The sequence below is a fragment of the Hippocampus bargibanti genome, linkage group LG08 (assembly GCF_051943395.1).
Source record: "Hippocampus bargibanti isolate YZ-2025 linkage group LG08, ASM5194339v1, whole genome shotgun sequence".
Classification (NCBI taxonomy): Eukaryota; Metazoa; Chordata; class Actinopteri; order Syngnathiformes; family Syngnathidae; genus Hippocampus; species Hippocampus bargibanti.
The window spans coordinates 5,753,794-5,767,805 of NC_142741.1; the positions used below are offsets into that span (position 1 = coordinate 5,753,794).

Below are 14,012 nucleotides of genomic sequence, written 5' to 3' on the forward strand. Positions count from 1 at the left end.
TCCTGGAATTCCAGTGACAATGACAAAAACCCTGGCACTGGAGTTGACATTTTTTTGCACATATCTGGCAGTGAATGTATTAATATGCAATCAAATTTGACTTATTCCGGGTTGAGTGAACGCTGGCGCGTGTGGCTGCCACTGCTCACCCACAGAAAAACTGATCATGTGACTGTAAAGTGACCTTGAGAGTTTTGAAAGACGCTTATTATTATTATTATTATTATTATTATTATTATTATTATTATTATTATTATTATTATTATTATTATTATTATTATTAATATCCCGGGCACTGGAGTGGACCTATTATATATATATTTTTTTAATTCGTGCCGTTCACTACCAGATAGTGTGCTCTGGCAGTGAACGAATAAATAAATAAATAAATAAATGCAACATCACATTTCAAGCTAAATGGCCGAAATGCAGCCGGTCTGGCAAAAGGCTCCCACCTGGATGGTTTCTGGAGTTTCCATCATAGTGCTGTAAAGGACACACAGTACAAGATTGAACTTAGATAGTGAGCCGGTTGAAACTTCAACGGGTTTCGCTAAACTCACACTGAAGCGATCGTAGGGTCCGGACGGTCCTGGTGGCCCTGGTGGTCCTGGTGGGCCGGGAACCCCCTGATGAAAGAAGGAGACTCATACATTGTGTGTAACAAGTCTGAGCTAATGTGGGTCAAGTCACAGGGCGACCAAAAAGTGTTGGTTGGTCAATTTATGTGTTGAATGGATTAGAACTGACAATGCAGAGTCGGATTGTCCACCTCATCCAGACAGAAAGTGACTTACCGGGTAGCCAAAGCCAGATGCCGGATCTCCTTTCTCTCCCTTGTAACCGTTTACACCAGGACGACCCTAGCGCAAGTCACATTTCGTTTCATATTGACGGTCTAAACATATGGTCAAAACAAAAACCAAAACCACCAGACTTTACTTACAGGTCTTCCAGGCATTCCGATTTCACCCTTAATTCCTTGCGGTCCATATTGTCCCTACGTGGAAAACACATCCATAGATGTGACTTATTGCTGGCTTGAGGAACCAACTTGTGATATTTGAGCAACCATATTAGACAGGATTATAAGTCCTGCAAATACTTACAGGGGGTCCCATCGGTCCTGGAAGGCCTCGTTCTCCCTAACAGCAGAACAGAAATATCAGAAACGCAAGGCAAAAACTCACTACAGACAAATGCAGACAGTTTTTCCAAGACTTACTTTGAAAGCAGTTAGCCCCGTCGACAAGAAGGGCCCCCCATCAGGGCCGATGACAAGACCTGGTTCGCCTTTTTCACCCTGAGAAAAGAACCCACATTAGCTCCGCAACCAAGCCCAAGTGTAGAATTGAGCTTTGTCAGTACCTTGATGCCAAAACCTGGAGGTCCAGGGTCGCCCGTGTCGCCCTTTGGACCCATAGGACCCTAATGGGACCACAGAAATACAATTAGGCAGCATTTGATTCTGGATGAGAATTACCATAGGTTTATTAGCTGGCTAAAGTCAAGCCTTTGCTTTCTGGAGAGAAAGTCATTCATGGCCAGACTGAGCGCCTGTGGGGTGCACGGTTGAGATTTGAGCCTCAGCAAGCAGGCCTGCATTAAAAGCTAACAGGGGGCCACCACGTCCCATTGTGCAGTTGCGCTATAAGAAAGGGAAAAGGGTTGGAGGAGAAGGCAATTCGTTGCGGCTAAAGAGACTTACAGGGAATCCAGCTCGACCCGGCACACCTGGTCCTCCCTTTCCAGAAGAAAAACCGAGAAAAATAAACATTGATTAGGTACGGTGCACCCTGGACTGAGTAGCAGCCAATTTTTTGGGCAAAATTGTCTTCTTCCCACCCCCAGTCACACTATACTTTGAATACACACCTGAGGTCCAACACCACCAACAACACCATCAAACTTTAGCAGCAAAAGACAAACAAACAAAAGAAAATTGTTAAAATAAGGATGCTAATTTCCTGCATATTTGCTAACAATATTTGAGGACTCCGCAATACGTTGTCCGATGGTTGGTAGACAATCTGTCCGGGTAGTCCAGGTGGTCCCGGCGGTCCGGGGATTCCGTTTCCATCGCGGCCTGGTTCACCCTTAACCCAAATATTCATGTGAAATGGTTAGCATCCGTTGGATCTAAAACAATATCACGACAAGTCAACTCACAGAAGAATCCAAACAACATGCGGGATCGATTTGGCGTTGAAATAAGTCAAGATATCGATAGCATGTGAAAATGATACTCACCCTGTCTCCTCTGTCCCCTCTTTCACCCTTTGGTCCCTGTAACGTCCAAGAATCAGACAGCAGACATCAAAAAGCAATTGTGTAAGGTAAGCAGAGGTTTTTGGTATCTTTGTCGGTTGATGTGGTCCCTTCGCAACACAGTGACTGTAGGGACTTTGTCATCTTTGGATGTCAATGTGATATTTGCCAAGAATCATATGAAAATGATCATGGCGCAGACATTAGCGAGCTAACGTAAAAGCAATTGAAAGGACGAGAGACCTGAACTCCAGGGAAGCCGTCCAATCCCGGTTGGCCGTCTCTTCCTTCAGGACCCTGGTTGCCCTTCTGACCTGCAAGGCCTGTCAAGCCTGGTTTACCCTGTGGGGGATTCAGGCCTTCAATTTAGAGTCCGGGAATACTTCAAGACAACCTGCTGTTCTCTCGCATTGACAGTATCTATCCCAAAAATGTAATGACTGCATGGGGTGCTCGGTTACTTACTGGAAGTCCAGGGAGGCCAGGTGGACCCTAAGAGTACACATTTGATTGAGTCAGACAGATTGAACGACGAATTACCCACCATGCCGCCCAAAGATTCCAATTTTCATCAGTTTCTGAAATGCATCAAACAACTCGCCTGCCTTCCTTCAGGCCCTCGGACACCAGGAAGCCCATTGGAGAAAATTCCACCAGATCCCTCCATGTCATCCTACAAACAGAAAACAAAAAATGGCTATCTATTAGCTATCTATCCAGCTAGCTCGCTATCTTTGAGCTATCTATCCAGCTGGCTATCTATCTAGTAGATATATATTATTGAGCTTGTTGGCCGGCTAGCTATTAGATACCTATTAGCTATCTAGCTCGCTGGCTGGCTATCTGTTAGCTATATATCCAGCTAGCTACCTATTACCTAGCTGGCTAGTTAGTTTGCTGGCTGTCTATTGACTATCTATTAGCTACCTAGCTAGCTGGCTAAATATTAGCTACCAAATAGCTATCTATCTATTTGAGTTACTTCCGGGTTGAGTGAAAGCTGGCGCGTGTGACTGAACGCTGGTGTGTGTGACTGCCGCTGCTCACCCACAGAAAGAAACTGATCCTGTGACTGTAAAGTGACCTTGACAGTTTTGAAAGACGCTTAGAAATGAAATGTATTATTATTATATTATTATAAAACCTTCAAACGTTCCTTCTTGCACATCAAGCAAATATCTCAGCAACTGCGCATTAAGAATCAGGTATTAATTGTGTGATTTAAGTGTTTTTGAAAGTTTTGTGCAACGCTAAAGTTCCCATCAAATCAGTGCAAAGTGCAGTTCTGATTGTTCCACTGTTCTCAAACATGTCCGCCGAGTCACACTTTTATCCGGTGTTTGGCGACAACTTACAAATCCAACACTGTATCTTGGTCCAGGAGGCCCCGGAGGTCCGGGTGGCCCAGCAGGTCCCATCGGTCCGGGCAAACCAGCCAATCCGGGCTCTCCCGTTGGTCCGGGTAAACCAAAATCTCCTTGAGCGCCCTTTTGGGTGGACAAAAGTAAATGGAAAATAAAACAAAGGAAACGTGATACGACTACAAAAAACAGTAACACAGAAGGGAAATGGTCACCTTCTGTCCAACTGGTCCTGGGTGACCAAGCACACCAGAGTCACCCTAGAATAAGATAAAGTATTACTAATCATGTTCACATGATCACTTTGTATAAGATGTTGAATTTTAAAAATTGGCATCAACGTGTAGGAAATGACCTTTTCTCCCCTTGGGCCAGGCGCTCCCGGTTGGCCATCGACACCCGGAACACCGGGCAAGCCCTGCAGGCCAGAAGCTCAGGTCAAAGGCGGATCAGGGGAAACCAATAATGAACGAGGAAACCACTTACAGGTTGACCGGCTACCCCATCCCGTCCCGGTGGTCCGACTACTCCCGAGCTCGAAGCTGCGTTGGATGCTGCAAGACCTGGAAGCCCAGGTGGACCGGGTGGTCCCGGTGGCCCTGGCAGGCCCTAAAACAAAAACACCAAAACAAGTGAAGCCCGATGCAGTCATCACACTGCTTTTGACAAATATTTTGCTTGTCAAGTACATGGAGTCGGGTCTCACCGATCTCCATATATGCCGGCCAGTTTCGATTTAAGACCAGCACAGTTTTTGAGTAGTGATGATGATTAAGCAGTACATTTCTGCTCATCACCTCGATTATTAGAGAGAGAAAAACGCCAAAGCTTTCACAGTCAGAGAAGTTTGGTCACCTTACATCACAACTGAGTACATGTGTGAACATTGAGACGACTCACTGAACGCCTAGGGTTCGATCGAACCGAGGTTAAGAACCACTAATCTAAAGCCTTATGTCGATCTGTTTTATAAATTGAGCTCATCAGTTCGACGCCTTCCATTGTGTATGCCTTCACGTATTGCGCTGCACTTACCCGAACCGATTCCAGTTCAGGGAATCCTGAGCCCTCCATGTCCACATAAGTCTGAAAAATTAAAACATTCATCGCAAACAGTTCCGTTTGACCACTTGTCACTTGCTCAACATGGAATAGGGCTTGACTCACAGATCTACTTCCTGGTCCTGGTGGTCCAGGAGGACCAGGTGGTCCTCTAGGACCAGGTTGACCATCACCACGGTCTCCCTGTATGCATCGCTCCCATTAGCTTAACAGTGTAATGATATTACAGACAGCGCGGATCCCACTCAGTGGCCGCTCACCTTCTCTCCTTTCAGTCCGGGATCTCCAGGCTTTCCCGGGAAGCCCGGCGGACCATCGACACCCTGGATGGATAAAAGGGGACTCAAAGTTAAAAAGGGCGGTCAATCTGAGCATAGCAAATATACCATACGCCTTGTACAAAGTAACTCACTCGTTTGCCATCTTCACCAGGATCACCCTGTGCAATGACACAAAACGGTTCAGATCATCTGGATCAATGAAATCATTATTGGTACATTGTTGATGATTGGTACAAGGCAGATGATTTCCCCTGGAGGATTTCAATTCTCTCAAGAAATAGTGTTCAGTCGACGGTAGCACTAACTGGTTCTCCATCTTCTCCCGGTGGTCCCTGGTCTCCAGGGACACCTTGTGGTCCTGGAGGTCCTCGAGCACCAGGAATGCAGGAAGCATCAGAGCCCTCTTGGCACACCGAGACCTCTGATGACAGACCCGGAGATCCGGGGAGCCCCGGTGGACCGGGGAGGCCGGGTTCTCCCTTCTTTCCTTGGTATCCAAAACCGGCGTTGCCCTAGAGAGCAAATGACAAAAACTTCTTGTGGTGGTGAGCAAACCAAGAGCCCAAGAGACATTTAGTCCTGGTTTTATTAGAATTTGTCGTGTAGAGTGGAGATCCGACTCACCTTTGCTCCCTTTTCTCCAGGTTCACCCTGAAAAAAACGAAGGATAAAACAGATTCGACATTGACGCAAATATACTGCATAGTATTTGGTTTGGAGTGACTGTGTTATGCTCAAAATATGACTAGGGGGCGCTGTTGAGTCTCTTAATCCCACCTTCCCCCCTCTAGCGCCGCCCTGTGAGCCGACCGCCGCGCTGTAACCGGCCTCTCCTTTTGGGCCTGGCACGCCGGGGTCCCCTTTCTCTCCTGAATCTCCTTTCTCCCCTTTGGCCCCAACTGATCCTGATGAGACAAGGTTGCAGAGTCATATTCAAGTGCTGGAAATCACAGTTTAGCATAATATTTTGGTGTTGCGAATGAAAAATCTGGTCCAGGGTTACATGCAAGAATCGTCATGGACCACTAGATGGAGTGATATGTCGTTCAGTCACGAAGGCGGTGAGCTACGAGGGTCTGATGAGTTGGACTCGTGTGTTGTGAAGGTTTGGGCCTCGTGGTGTGAGGACGTGCCTCACCTGTGTGTCTCACAGTCAAGATTTCCTCCGGCCTGGCGACCGGCGGCTGCTGAATGGGCCTCGAAGAAGGCGGAGCTGTCTGCTGGCGACAGACGAATGGGATTAGGCCTTCGATCAAGCAATGGATCAGTCTCATCATCTCGTTAGTTCCTTGGCTCCCTTCATTTTAATGGATGACGTAATTACTTTCGGATATAACAATAATAACAATAATAATAATAATAATAATAATAATAATAATAATAATAATAATCCATTTCATTTCTAAGCGCCTTTCAAAACTCTCAAGGTCACTTTACAGTCACAGGATGAGTTTTTCTGTGGCTTATTAGCTAGCGAGCTAGTTTTCTATTTATTTGAGTTACTTTTGGGTTGAGTGAACGCTGGCGCGTGGCTGCCGCGAAAAAGTGACCTTGACAGTTTTGAAAGGCGCTTAGAAATTAAATTTATTATTATTATTATTATTATTATTAATTCGTCCTCAACTCATTCACGGACGGTCATTCACAAATTTATCCGGGTATTCAAAATATGACATAGAGCGGCATTCCCCAATTTGTTCGGGTTTTGTTTATTCATGCTTGGGTGCCGATAAAGCGCTGTCCATGGCCTCTGGCAATCTTTTTTGATTCCATTTGCAGCATTTCCTTAACATGTTTTTTCCATGTTAGCGCTTTGTTGCAGCTTCAGCTGTAGTTAAAGCGCCAAAACAAAAACATTTGGCAGAAATTTCAATCAGCATCATGTAAACAACCACAAAATGCACCAGAAGCAACCAAAGAATCATTTTGGCGACTTTACGGAAATAATGGAGCCCCCCCCCCCTTTAGCCCCCCACCACCCAAACACAGACAGACGGCTCATTCTTGACCGATGACACGGCGCTTGTCACCTGCAAAGAATGCTCAAGCAGCCCCAAGGAGGGAGGGGGGGAGCAACACCATGTTGATAATTAACCAGTTGTCTACTCAGAGGCTGTGCATCCCCCCCCCCCCACGGTGTCGCGTAGCAACATCTACGCTAAGAATTCCACTTAACAATTAATGACAAAGCCTGACACGTAATTACTAACATGATAAGCCACTCATCCAGGCCTTCTTGGCGTAGTAAAAGGGGGGGTCCCTTCGATGCGCTAACCGGCGGATTTGAACCACATGACCTCCAAAGTTTAAAAGCACACATCCGGTTTCCTTGGTGACAAAAAGGCCGGTTCTCTTTATGAACCATTTGGCCTTTGTGGAGGTTTGCAAATATCAAGGCATATCATAAATATTTGGAGGTCCTCATTAGGCATGAAATCATGGTCAAAGTGTGTGTTTTTTTTCCCCATTGTATCACCTGTCGCACCCCTTCCAAAAGGTTACATTTTTGGGTTATTGCATTGCACTTCAACAACATTGTCAAAAGTGTCACAAGGCGACTGATCCTCCAAACAAATACAGTGAGTAAGCTTAGGTTATGAACTTAATTGGTTCCCAAAAAGTGTGTGTAAGGCTAGAGTGTGTCTTCCAAACATTAATTTCCCATAGAAAACCTTTAAAAATGAGAATAATCTGTTCCCAGGTCCCCATAAAACATAATCTTCTACAAAATAAGCTTTAAAACCACACAAAACATACCTTATTTTATGTATAATAAATGTGCTATTGTATTGTAATTAAAGAAATAAACCGTACTGTATAATAGTCGTTTTATTGACCTTTGTGATGGTCGTTGATGTAGTTGGCTCTTGATGATATCCGAGTGAAGTTGCCGTGCTTTCTATGCGAAAATAGCCTCACTCACACTGTCCCCTGCGAGCTGCTTTTCATTAATCCAAATCAGCAGAAGTTTTTCAACCTCTTCTATTGCCTGAAACCGTTGCTTAGATAACACAAAAACACCTTTAGCCACACGTAGCAATGGTCGATTTAGCGTACTGATACTGGGACGTTAAGTCACACAAACGTGTTTCTCGATGATCTCCTTCTTCTGCTTGACCGTCACCACAGGCTGAACAGTAGCCTGTGGTGGGGTCTTTTTCGGTCCCAAAATAGCAAAAGTACACCACTCGATAATAAACCACGTCAACAATCAAAGAAAGGGGGCGATGAAAACTAGTCCGCCAGCCACCGTGGCACTGTTCGACTGTGTGGTTTGGTGTTCTTCTGCCGAAAACTAGTCCACCAGTCACCGTGGCGCCGTATAGTTCGGTTAGTCCGCCGAAAACTAGTTCGTCAACCAAGACTATATGCTCGCAAATTTAATGTTCGTGAGGCGAAAGTTCGTGAGCTAAAGCGTTCGTAAACTGAGTGTACCTGCACGCCAAAATGGAAAGTTTTCACTGCCCTCTCCACTTTTTGCATTTCTGTCCCGACACGTCTTGAGTTGTACAGACCGGATGAGTTCTAATGCCAGCAAACAGACACATGGAAAAAAATAGCTGGCCGGGTATTTGATACCAGCTGTTGCCTTGAACACAAACCATTCCTGATGATGACGCGAATAAACACAGGTTGAACGCAGGGGGAAACCCCGCCCCCCCTGTAAAAGTGACAGGCCATCAATGCTGAGTCATTAATGTCCAAACTGGAACGGTTCTTGGTACCAACGGAAAGCTCCGCCCATGATGTCTGCTGCAATGGTTTTCAAACTGCCTATTTTGTGAAATTTTCTCATTGACACGATGTCAATCTAAAATAAAAGCTCTGTCGTCTCCCTTTCGTGTGTATGTGTGTTTTCCCACCCTCTCTCTGTCGTCTGCCTGTCTCTTTAATGTTTAACCCCCCCCCCCCTCACTGCTGCGTTCTTGACCAATCACGTGGCTTTAACCGAAGACTGGGGGCGGGGAATAGAGGACAAAACAGACGGCCACCATTTTCTTGTTAGGAGAACGGGCTCGTTCGCGAGCGATACATCAGTCATTGTGGCAGCTCGGCGTGTATCCTGAAAAATAGCTCGTATGCCAAGGTAAAATTTTCATAAATGTAACGTTCGTAAACCGAAAAATTCGTAAGCCTAGGGGTTCGTAAACCGAGGTATCACTGTAGAATCTACAGTGATACCTCTCCATGCCAGACCATCTACAGTGTAGAAACTGTAGGGGAGTGAAAAGAAGCTGTTTTTGTAAAACAGCAAAACCCTTCACTAAATCGTCACGGTGGTTTGAGGTTCAATCTGGATGGTGCTTACAACAGACTTCTTAGAGCGTTACCACGTAGGCTTAGTCATGCTGATGACAAAAGAAGTAATCAGACCAGCTTCAGGGAATAGTCCTCTGCTCCCCCCAACCTTAGAGCAGGACCTATCAAAGCAGAGGTCTGGCACCGCCACCTCTGGACATTAGGGATATATAAAGGGCCCGGGCTACCTGCACAATTTCAGTCGACTGACAAAGCTTTTCGGATGAGAAGCAAAATGACCGACACCTTCAAAGAAGGACAGATGACAGCTGAAGAAACCTTTAGATCGATTAATAATGATAACATAATACTTGAAACCCCTGTGAATTATGAAAAAAGCTAACGTTAGCTCATTGCGTTCTTCATCTCTTCTCCTTGCCAAATGAAAATGGCTCCTTACCGTCCATGTTTGTTTTTCGATGGCTGGTTTGGAAGGTCTTTGTTCCGCCTCACCACTTCCTTCTCCTGAAGTCTGAGAAAAACAAGGGGACATTTAAAAAAAAAAAACCCAAAAAACAAAGAAAAGGAGTTCCGGAATAATGATTGTGTGATAAATTACCACTAGATGGCAGAACAGAACAAATCTTGGTCCACAAGTGTGTGTGTGTTTGTGTGTTATCCAGAACAAGATCTCACACAGCGAGGTGACGTGTGAAAGAAGTGTGATGGTGAGAATAGTTACAGTTTAACATCCATGAAAAGTTCTTGCATCACTCATGCATCACGTCGCGGCTTGGAATTGAAGCGGATTTAGGTGCAGCTGCAGCTTTGTGTTGGCTTTCAACATTTAGCTTGTCGCAGACGTGTGCACATCTTTAGCATGATGTCCCTGATCCATTGGTGAAAAAGACGCTTTGATCCTGCTTCATGTGACAATGTATTAGCTATATAGCTGGCCAGCTATCTATCTATCAGCTATCTATTAGCTAGCTTGCTCGCTTTCTATCTGAGTTACTTTCTGGTTGAGTGAACGCTGGCGCATGTGGGTGCCGCTGCTCACCCGCAGAAAAACTGATCCTGTGACTGTAAAGTGACCTTGAGTTTTTTGTTGTTTTGACTTCAAGATGGCACCGCGAGAGTGGCTGCCTTTACAGCTGCTCCTGTATTTTGTTTTTCTACTTCTTCTTTTCTTTTCTCTTCCTTATATCACTTTGCTGCTGTGAAATGTCAGTTTCTCCACTGTGAGACTAATCAAATTACAGTAAAGTCTCGTTATATCGATATCGGATATATCGATAGTCCCGGTTATATCGATACTATTTCTACGCACGCACGGAGAAAATTACATGCAAACAGGGTCGGATATATCGATAGTCCCGGTTATATCGATATTTTTTCGGACTCCCTTGAATATCGATATAACGAGACTTTACTGTAAATCCAATCCAATCCAATCCAATCCAGATCAATTATTCAAAGTCAACAGAGGGTCCTTACTCGACTTTCCACTTGGTGGCTCACAGACAAGACCCGACAAGCAGTAATTTACGGCCATATTGAGTGCTAACTGGACTTTGGAGCATGCCGGCTAATCCAATCTAATCCTTGTTTTTCTTGCAATGAACTGTAATTTGTTTGTTTATGTTGTTATTTGGCAGGAAAACAATGTTGATGAAGCTGCCACCGTCCCTATCAACAGCTAAAATGAGTAGACTGATTGCCAGACAAAGGGGGAGAGTTTTGAAAGTCACCAATGCGCAACATGTTGCTTCTACCTGGAAAACAGCTGGGAGTCAATGAAAGAAACATCCTGTAAATCCCAAGCCTGTCATTTCCGTTCGGAATGTGATTCAACACCCCACCTCCCCTACCCCTTACCCCACCTACCCCCCCAGCCCACGCCATCTAATACAAATAACATGTGAACCTCACTCCACAAGTCCTTCCTTAGACCCTTCAAGTGCTGCGTTTGGTATGTGTCCAATGTTTGATCAAAGAAGCTCAATGGCGGCCTGCAGTGAGGCACCTGCGCTCAAGTCTGGGTGGTCAAGACTCACCATGTCGGAGTCGTCGTCTTCGTCGTCTTCGCAGTGCCTTTCGGCGGCGTGGGGGTCTCCTACCACCCTCAGTTCGCTGATCACACCCTGGTGAAGGAGACAGACAAAACACGGTGAGAATTAATCAACAAAGTCAAATACAGACGTTCCCCAGTTTACGAAGATTCAAGTTACGACAAATGGTACATACAAACATTTTTGCCGGGTACTGTACGTCAAAAAATGTTTGGACAGAGATGTTATCAGTTTGATTTTGTATTTAAGGCCAAGCTTGCTTGCGATTGGCTGCGCACTGTGCTTCACGCACACTCACGGTTTCAAGGTCTGGACGTTGACTGTCAGAGATGTTCGATCGGATACTGTGGACAAAGACTCGAACCCAGAAAGATTGTCTTTTACTGCTGGAAGGAGACGCAGCAATTCATGACAGAAGTCTGAATTCTGCAGCCCTCTGTCAAGCTATTTATTGAGAGTATATGCAAATTAAAGTGATACATTAGTAAAACATGGTTTTCTTGATTATAATACCACGCCTCAGGACGTTCTGAGCACCAACAGATAAGCAATAAAACATAGCTTTTTTGATTGGTTGTCTTTTCCATGAACTGATAAATTTGTAACCTGGTTAATGAGCTCTTCCTGTGAGGGAGTTTTAAGTCCTAAATTTTGTCCAAAGCCAGATCTCCTAGATGAAGATGACAGTTTACCTGGGCTGTGTCTGTTTCACTCAGATTTACTGTGGCCATCTGCGTCTTGACTGTGGGCCTATTGTTTGGTTTGGAACTTTTAAATATGATAACTTCTTATTCTCCAATACGGACACTAAGGCAGACCAATCAGCGCTATGCTATGCTTAATTGTTGCGAGTTCGGGCCCCGATCCGCCGAGCTCGTTTATGATTGGCTGTGTCAAGTATGTGGGCGGGGAGGAAATCCATCTTCCCAGATGACACTCCGGGAGGACACCATGAATAACAAAATGTAATGGCTGCTGGCACGTAATTTAGTAATGGTTTTCTAAAGACCCAAGGATAAGTCGTGGTACTACAGTAGGTATGAATTTATTTTAGGACTGTTAGAGCGTCTGTGTTTTATACTTTCCCGTTCAGTGTATGACTTCAACATACATTCCATAGAAAATGTATCACTGAAGCAACTTACAACCAAATTCACCTTACGAACGACCGCTCGGAAGGTATCTCCTTCGTAAGGTGGGGCGCGTCTGTAAAGCAATCCATTGTGACTTTGTAACACCCGAACTTTCTAGCGGGAAAAATGAGAATCATTTTCCAAATGCGTTTCCGTCTTTTGGAAGATAAATTATGTATGCACTCGGCGAGAATATTCAAATCTGCTTTGAGTCGTCACAACTTGACGCAATCTTTGAGTTTCCATATTTAGTAACACAGCACACAAAAACGGAGAATCATCTTTGAACATTGATTTTTCATATGAACTTAAGAAAATCTAACCCGATTCTCTTTGACCTTTGAACTTTTCTGTGGAATGACCTTGAAGTGAACTCTCTGAAAGTCCACCTTTGGGTGCGCAACGGAAGAGTAACCGCAGAACAACTCAGTTCATGCACAAGGGGTCAAACGAGGTGATTTGCTGCAGACAAATGAAAGACGTCCATTATATGCCCGCGCCGAGGACATCCAATTACTTCTCGCAGACAATGTTCAGAGAGGCGGTGGGGGCAGGGCGAGGGAGGCGGTGGGGGCAGGGGGTTGCTGCTAGGGTGATTTAGAACAGTGGTCTGATGCTTTGGATCAAGCTAATTTGAGCAATGAAATCAAATGAGCTATTCAGCTGCGAAGTCCCGCGTGCTGGAAAATCCGTGTCAATCGGCGTTAGCGCTTGCGGCGAAGGCAATTAAAACAATCGAAGGATTTTAGACATGCGGCACATCAAGCTAATTTTATAGCCTGAGGAGAACGACCATGACCGCCCATCAAGTTGAGAACCCTGGTTTCTGACAGAAGATCTTTCATACATACCAAGAACTTGTTGGGATCCGAGCCTCCAGCCTGTCCAACAAAGACTCCGGCGCCGGCTTCCATCACCATCTCATCGGGGGACCTTTCGATACGCTTCAATTGAGGTTCCACGTCGCAATTCAGGTAGAACTTGACCTTGTCTTCCTTGACCGCGATGGCAAAACGGGTCCAGGTGTCCCTCAGAGAGGGTACGAGGAACCTGGCGGCCTCGTACGACGTCTCCGAGTCGGGCTCGGTGTAGTACAGGATGACGTTCTGGGTGCCATCCTGCACCTCTGACAGTTTGACAGCCACATACATGATCTGCTGCGTGGCGTCCGTGACCGAGAAGATGACGCCGCCCCGATCCGACGTGGGCTTCAAGTTGAAGATGAGCGAAAAGTCCCGGTAGAATGGGTTCGGTAGGTGGGCGCGGGCCAACTGGCCCGTGCTAGCATCGGGGCCAAAGACGTAGCCGGGACTGCCGTCTGGCCCGTAAACTCGCGTGATCTCAGTCGGAGGAGGGTCCCCGATCAGCTGCAGCAGGGAGACGCCTCTGTCTTCTACAAAAAAATGAAAAATATAATCAATTCCAAAAGTGAGACCACAATTTGCAATTCAAAAGCCATTTTGAAATGGGAGGGATGGATTGCATGGCACACTGTTAGGATAGCTCGAGACGGGGGTTTTGGTATTGTGGTGGGATTGTGTCAGGATGCAAGCTTATCTGTAGTTTTGGAAACTCACCATGCAAACAACAAAACAT

General features: G+C 45.5%; 1 protein-coding gene across 3 annotated transcripts in view; it reads right to left on the bottom strand.

Annotated features, from left to right (window-relative positions):
• col18a1a (collagen type XVIII alpha 1 chain a) overlaps positions 1 to 14,012 on the bottom strand; it is a 59,719-nt gene that overhangs the window by 11,040 nt on the left and 34,667 nt on the right. For all 3 annotated transcript variants that reach the window (XM_089002549.1, XM_089002547.1, XM_089002550.1), the window contains 29 exons: positions 13,268 to 13,809; positions 11,269 to 11,355; positions 9,672 to 9,743; positions 6,111 to 6,189; positions 5,750 to 5,877; positions 5,597 to 5,623; positions 5,278 to 5,484; positions 5,104 to 5,130; positions 4,952 to 5,014; positions 4,797 to 4,874; positions 4,665 to 4,715; positions 4,116 to 4,238; positions 3,985 to 4,047; positions 3,845 to 3,889; positions 3,624 to 3,755; positions 2,870 to 2,941; positions 2,734 to 2,760; positions 2,512 to 2,610; positions 2,251 to 2,286; positions 2,007 to 2,096; positions 1,876 to 1,908; positions 1,709 to 1,744; positions 1,369 to 1,428; positions 1,226 to 1,303; positions 1,110 to 1,145; positions 947 to 1,000; positions 798 to 863; positions 564 to 629; positions 456 to 486 (listed from right to left, as the gene is read on the bottom strand). In XM_089002549.1, coding sequence (XP_088858675.1) covers positions 456 to 486; positions 564 to 629; positions 798 to 863; positions 947 to 1,000; positions 1,110 to 1,145; positions 1,226 to 1,303; positions 1,369 to 1,428; positions 1,709 to 1,744; positions 1,876 to 1,908; positions 2,007 to 2,096; positions 2,251 to 2,286; positions 2,512 to 2,610; positions 2,734 to 2,760; positions 2,870 to 2,941; positions 3,624 to 3,755; positions 3,845 to 3,889; positions 3,985 to 4,047; positions 4,116 to 4,238; positions 4,665 to 4,715; positions 4,797 to 4,874; positions 4,952 to 5,014; positions 5,104 to 5,130; positions 5,278 to 5,484; positions 5,597 to 5,623; positions 5,750 to 5,877; positions 6,111 to 6,189; positions 9,672 to 9,743; positions 11,269 to 11,355; positions 13,268 to 13,809 — 2,508 coding nt within the window. The remainder of the gene's footprint in view (positions 1 to 455; positions 487 to 563; positions 630 to 797; positions 864 to 946; positions 1,001 to 1,109; positions 1,146 to 1,225; positions 1,304 to 1,368; positions 1,429 to 1,708; positions 1,745 to 1,875; positions 1,909 to 2,006; positions 2,097 to 2,250; positions 2,287 to 2,511; positions 2,611 to 2,733; positions 2,761 to 2,869; positions 2,942 to 3,623; positions 3,756 to 3,844; positions 3,890 to 3,984; positions 4,048 to 4,115; positions 4,239 to 4,664; positions 4,716 to 4,796; positions 4,875 to 4,951; positions 5,015 to 5,103; positions 5,131 to 5,277; positions 5,485 to 5,596; positions 5,624 to 5,749; positions 5,878 to 6,110; positions 6,190 to 9,671; positions 9,744 to 11,268; positions 11,356 to 13,267; positions 13,810 to 14,012) is intronic.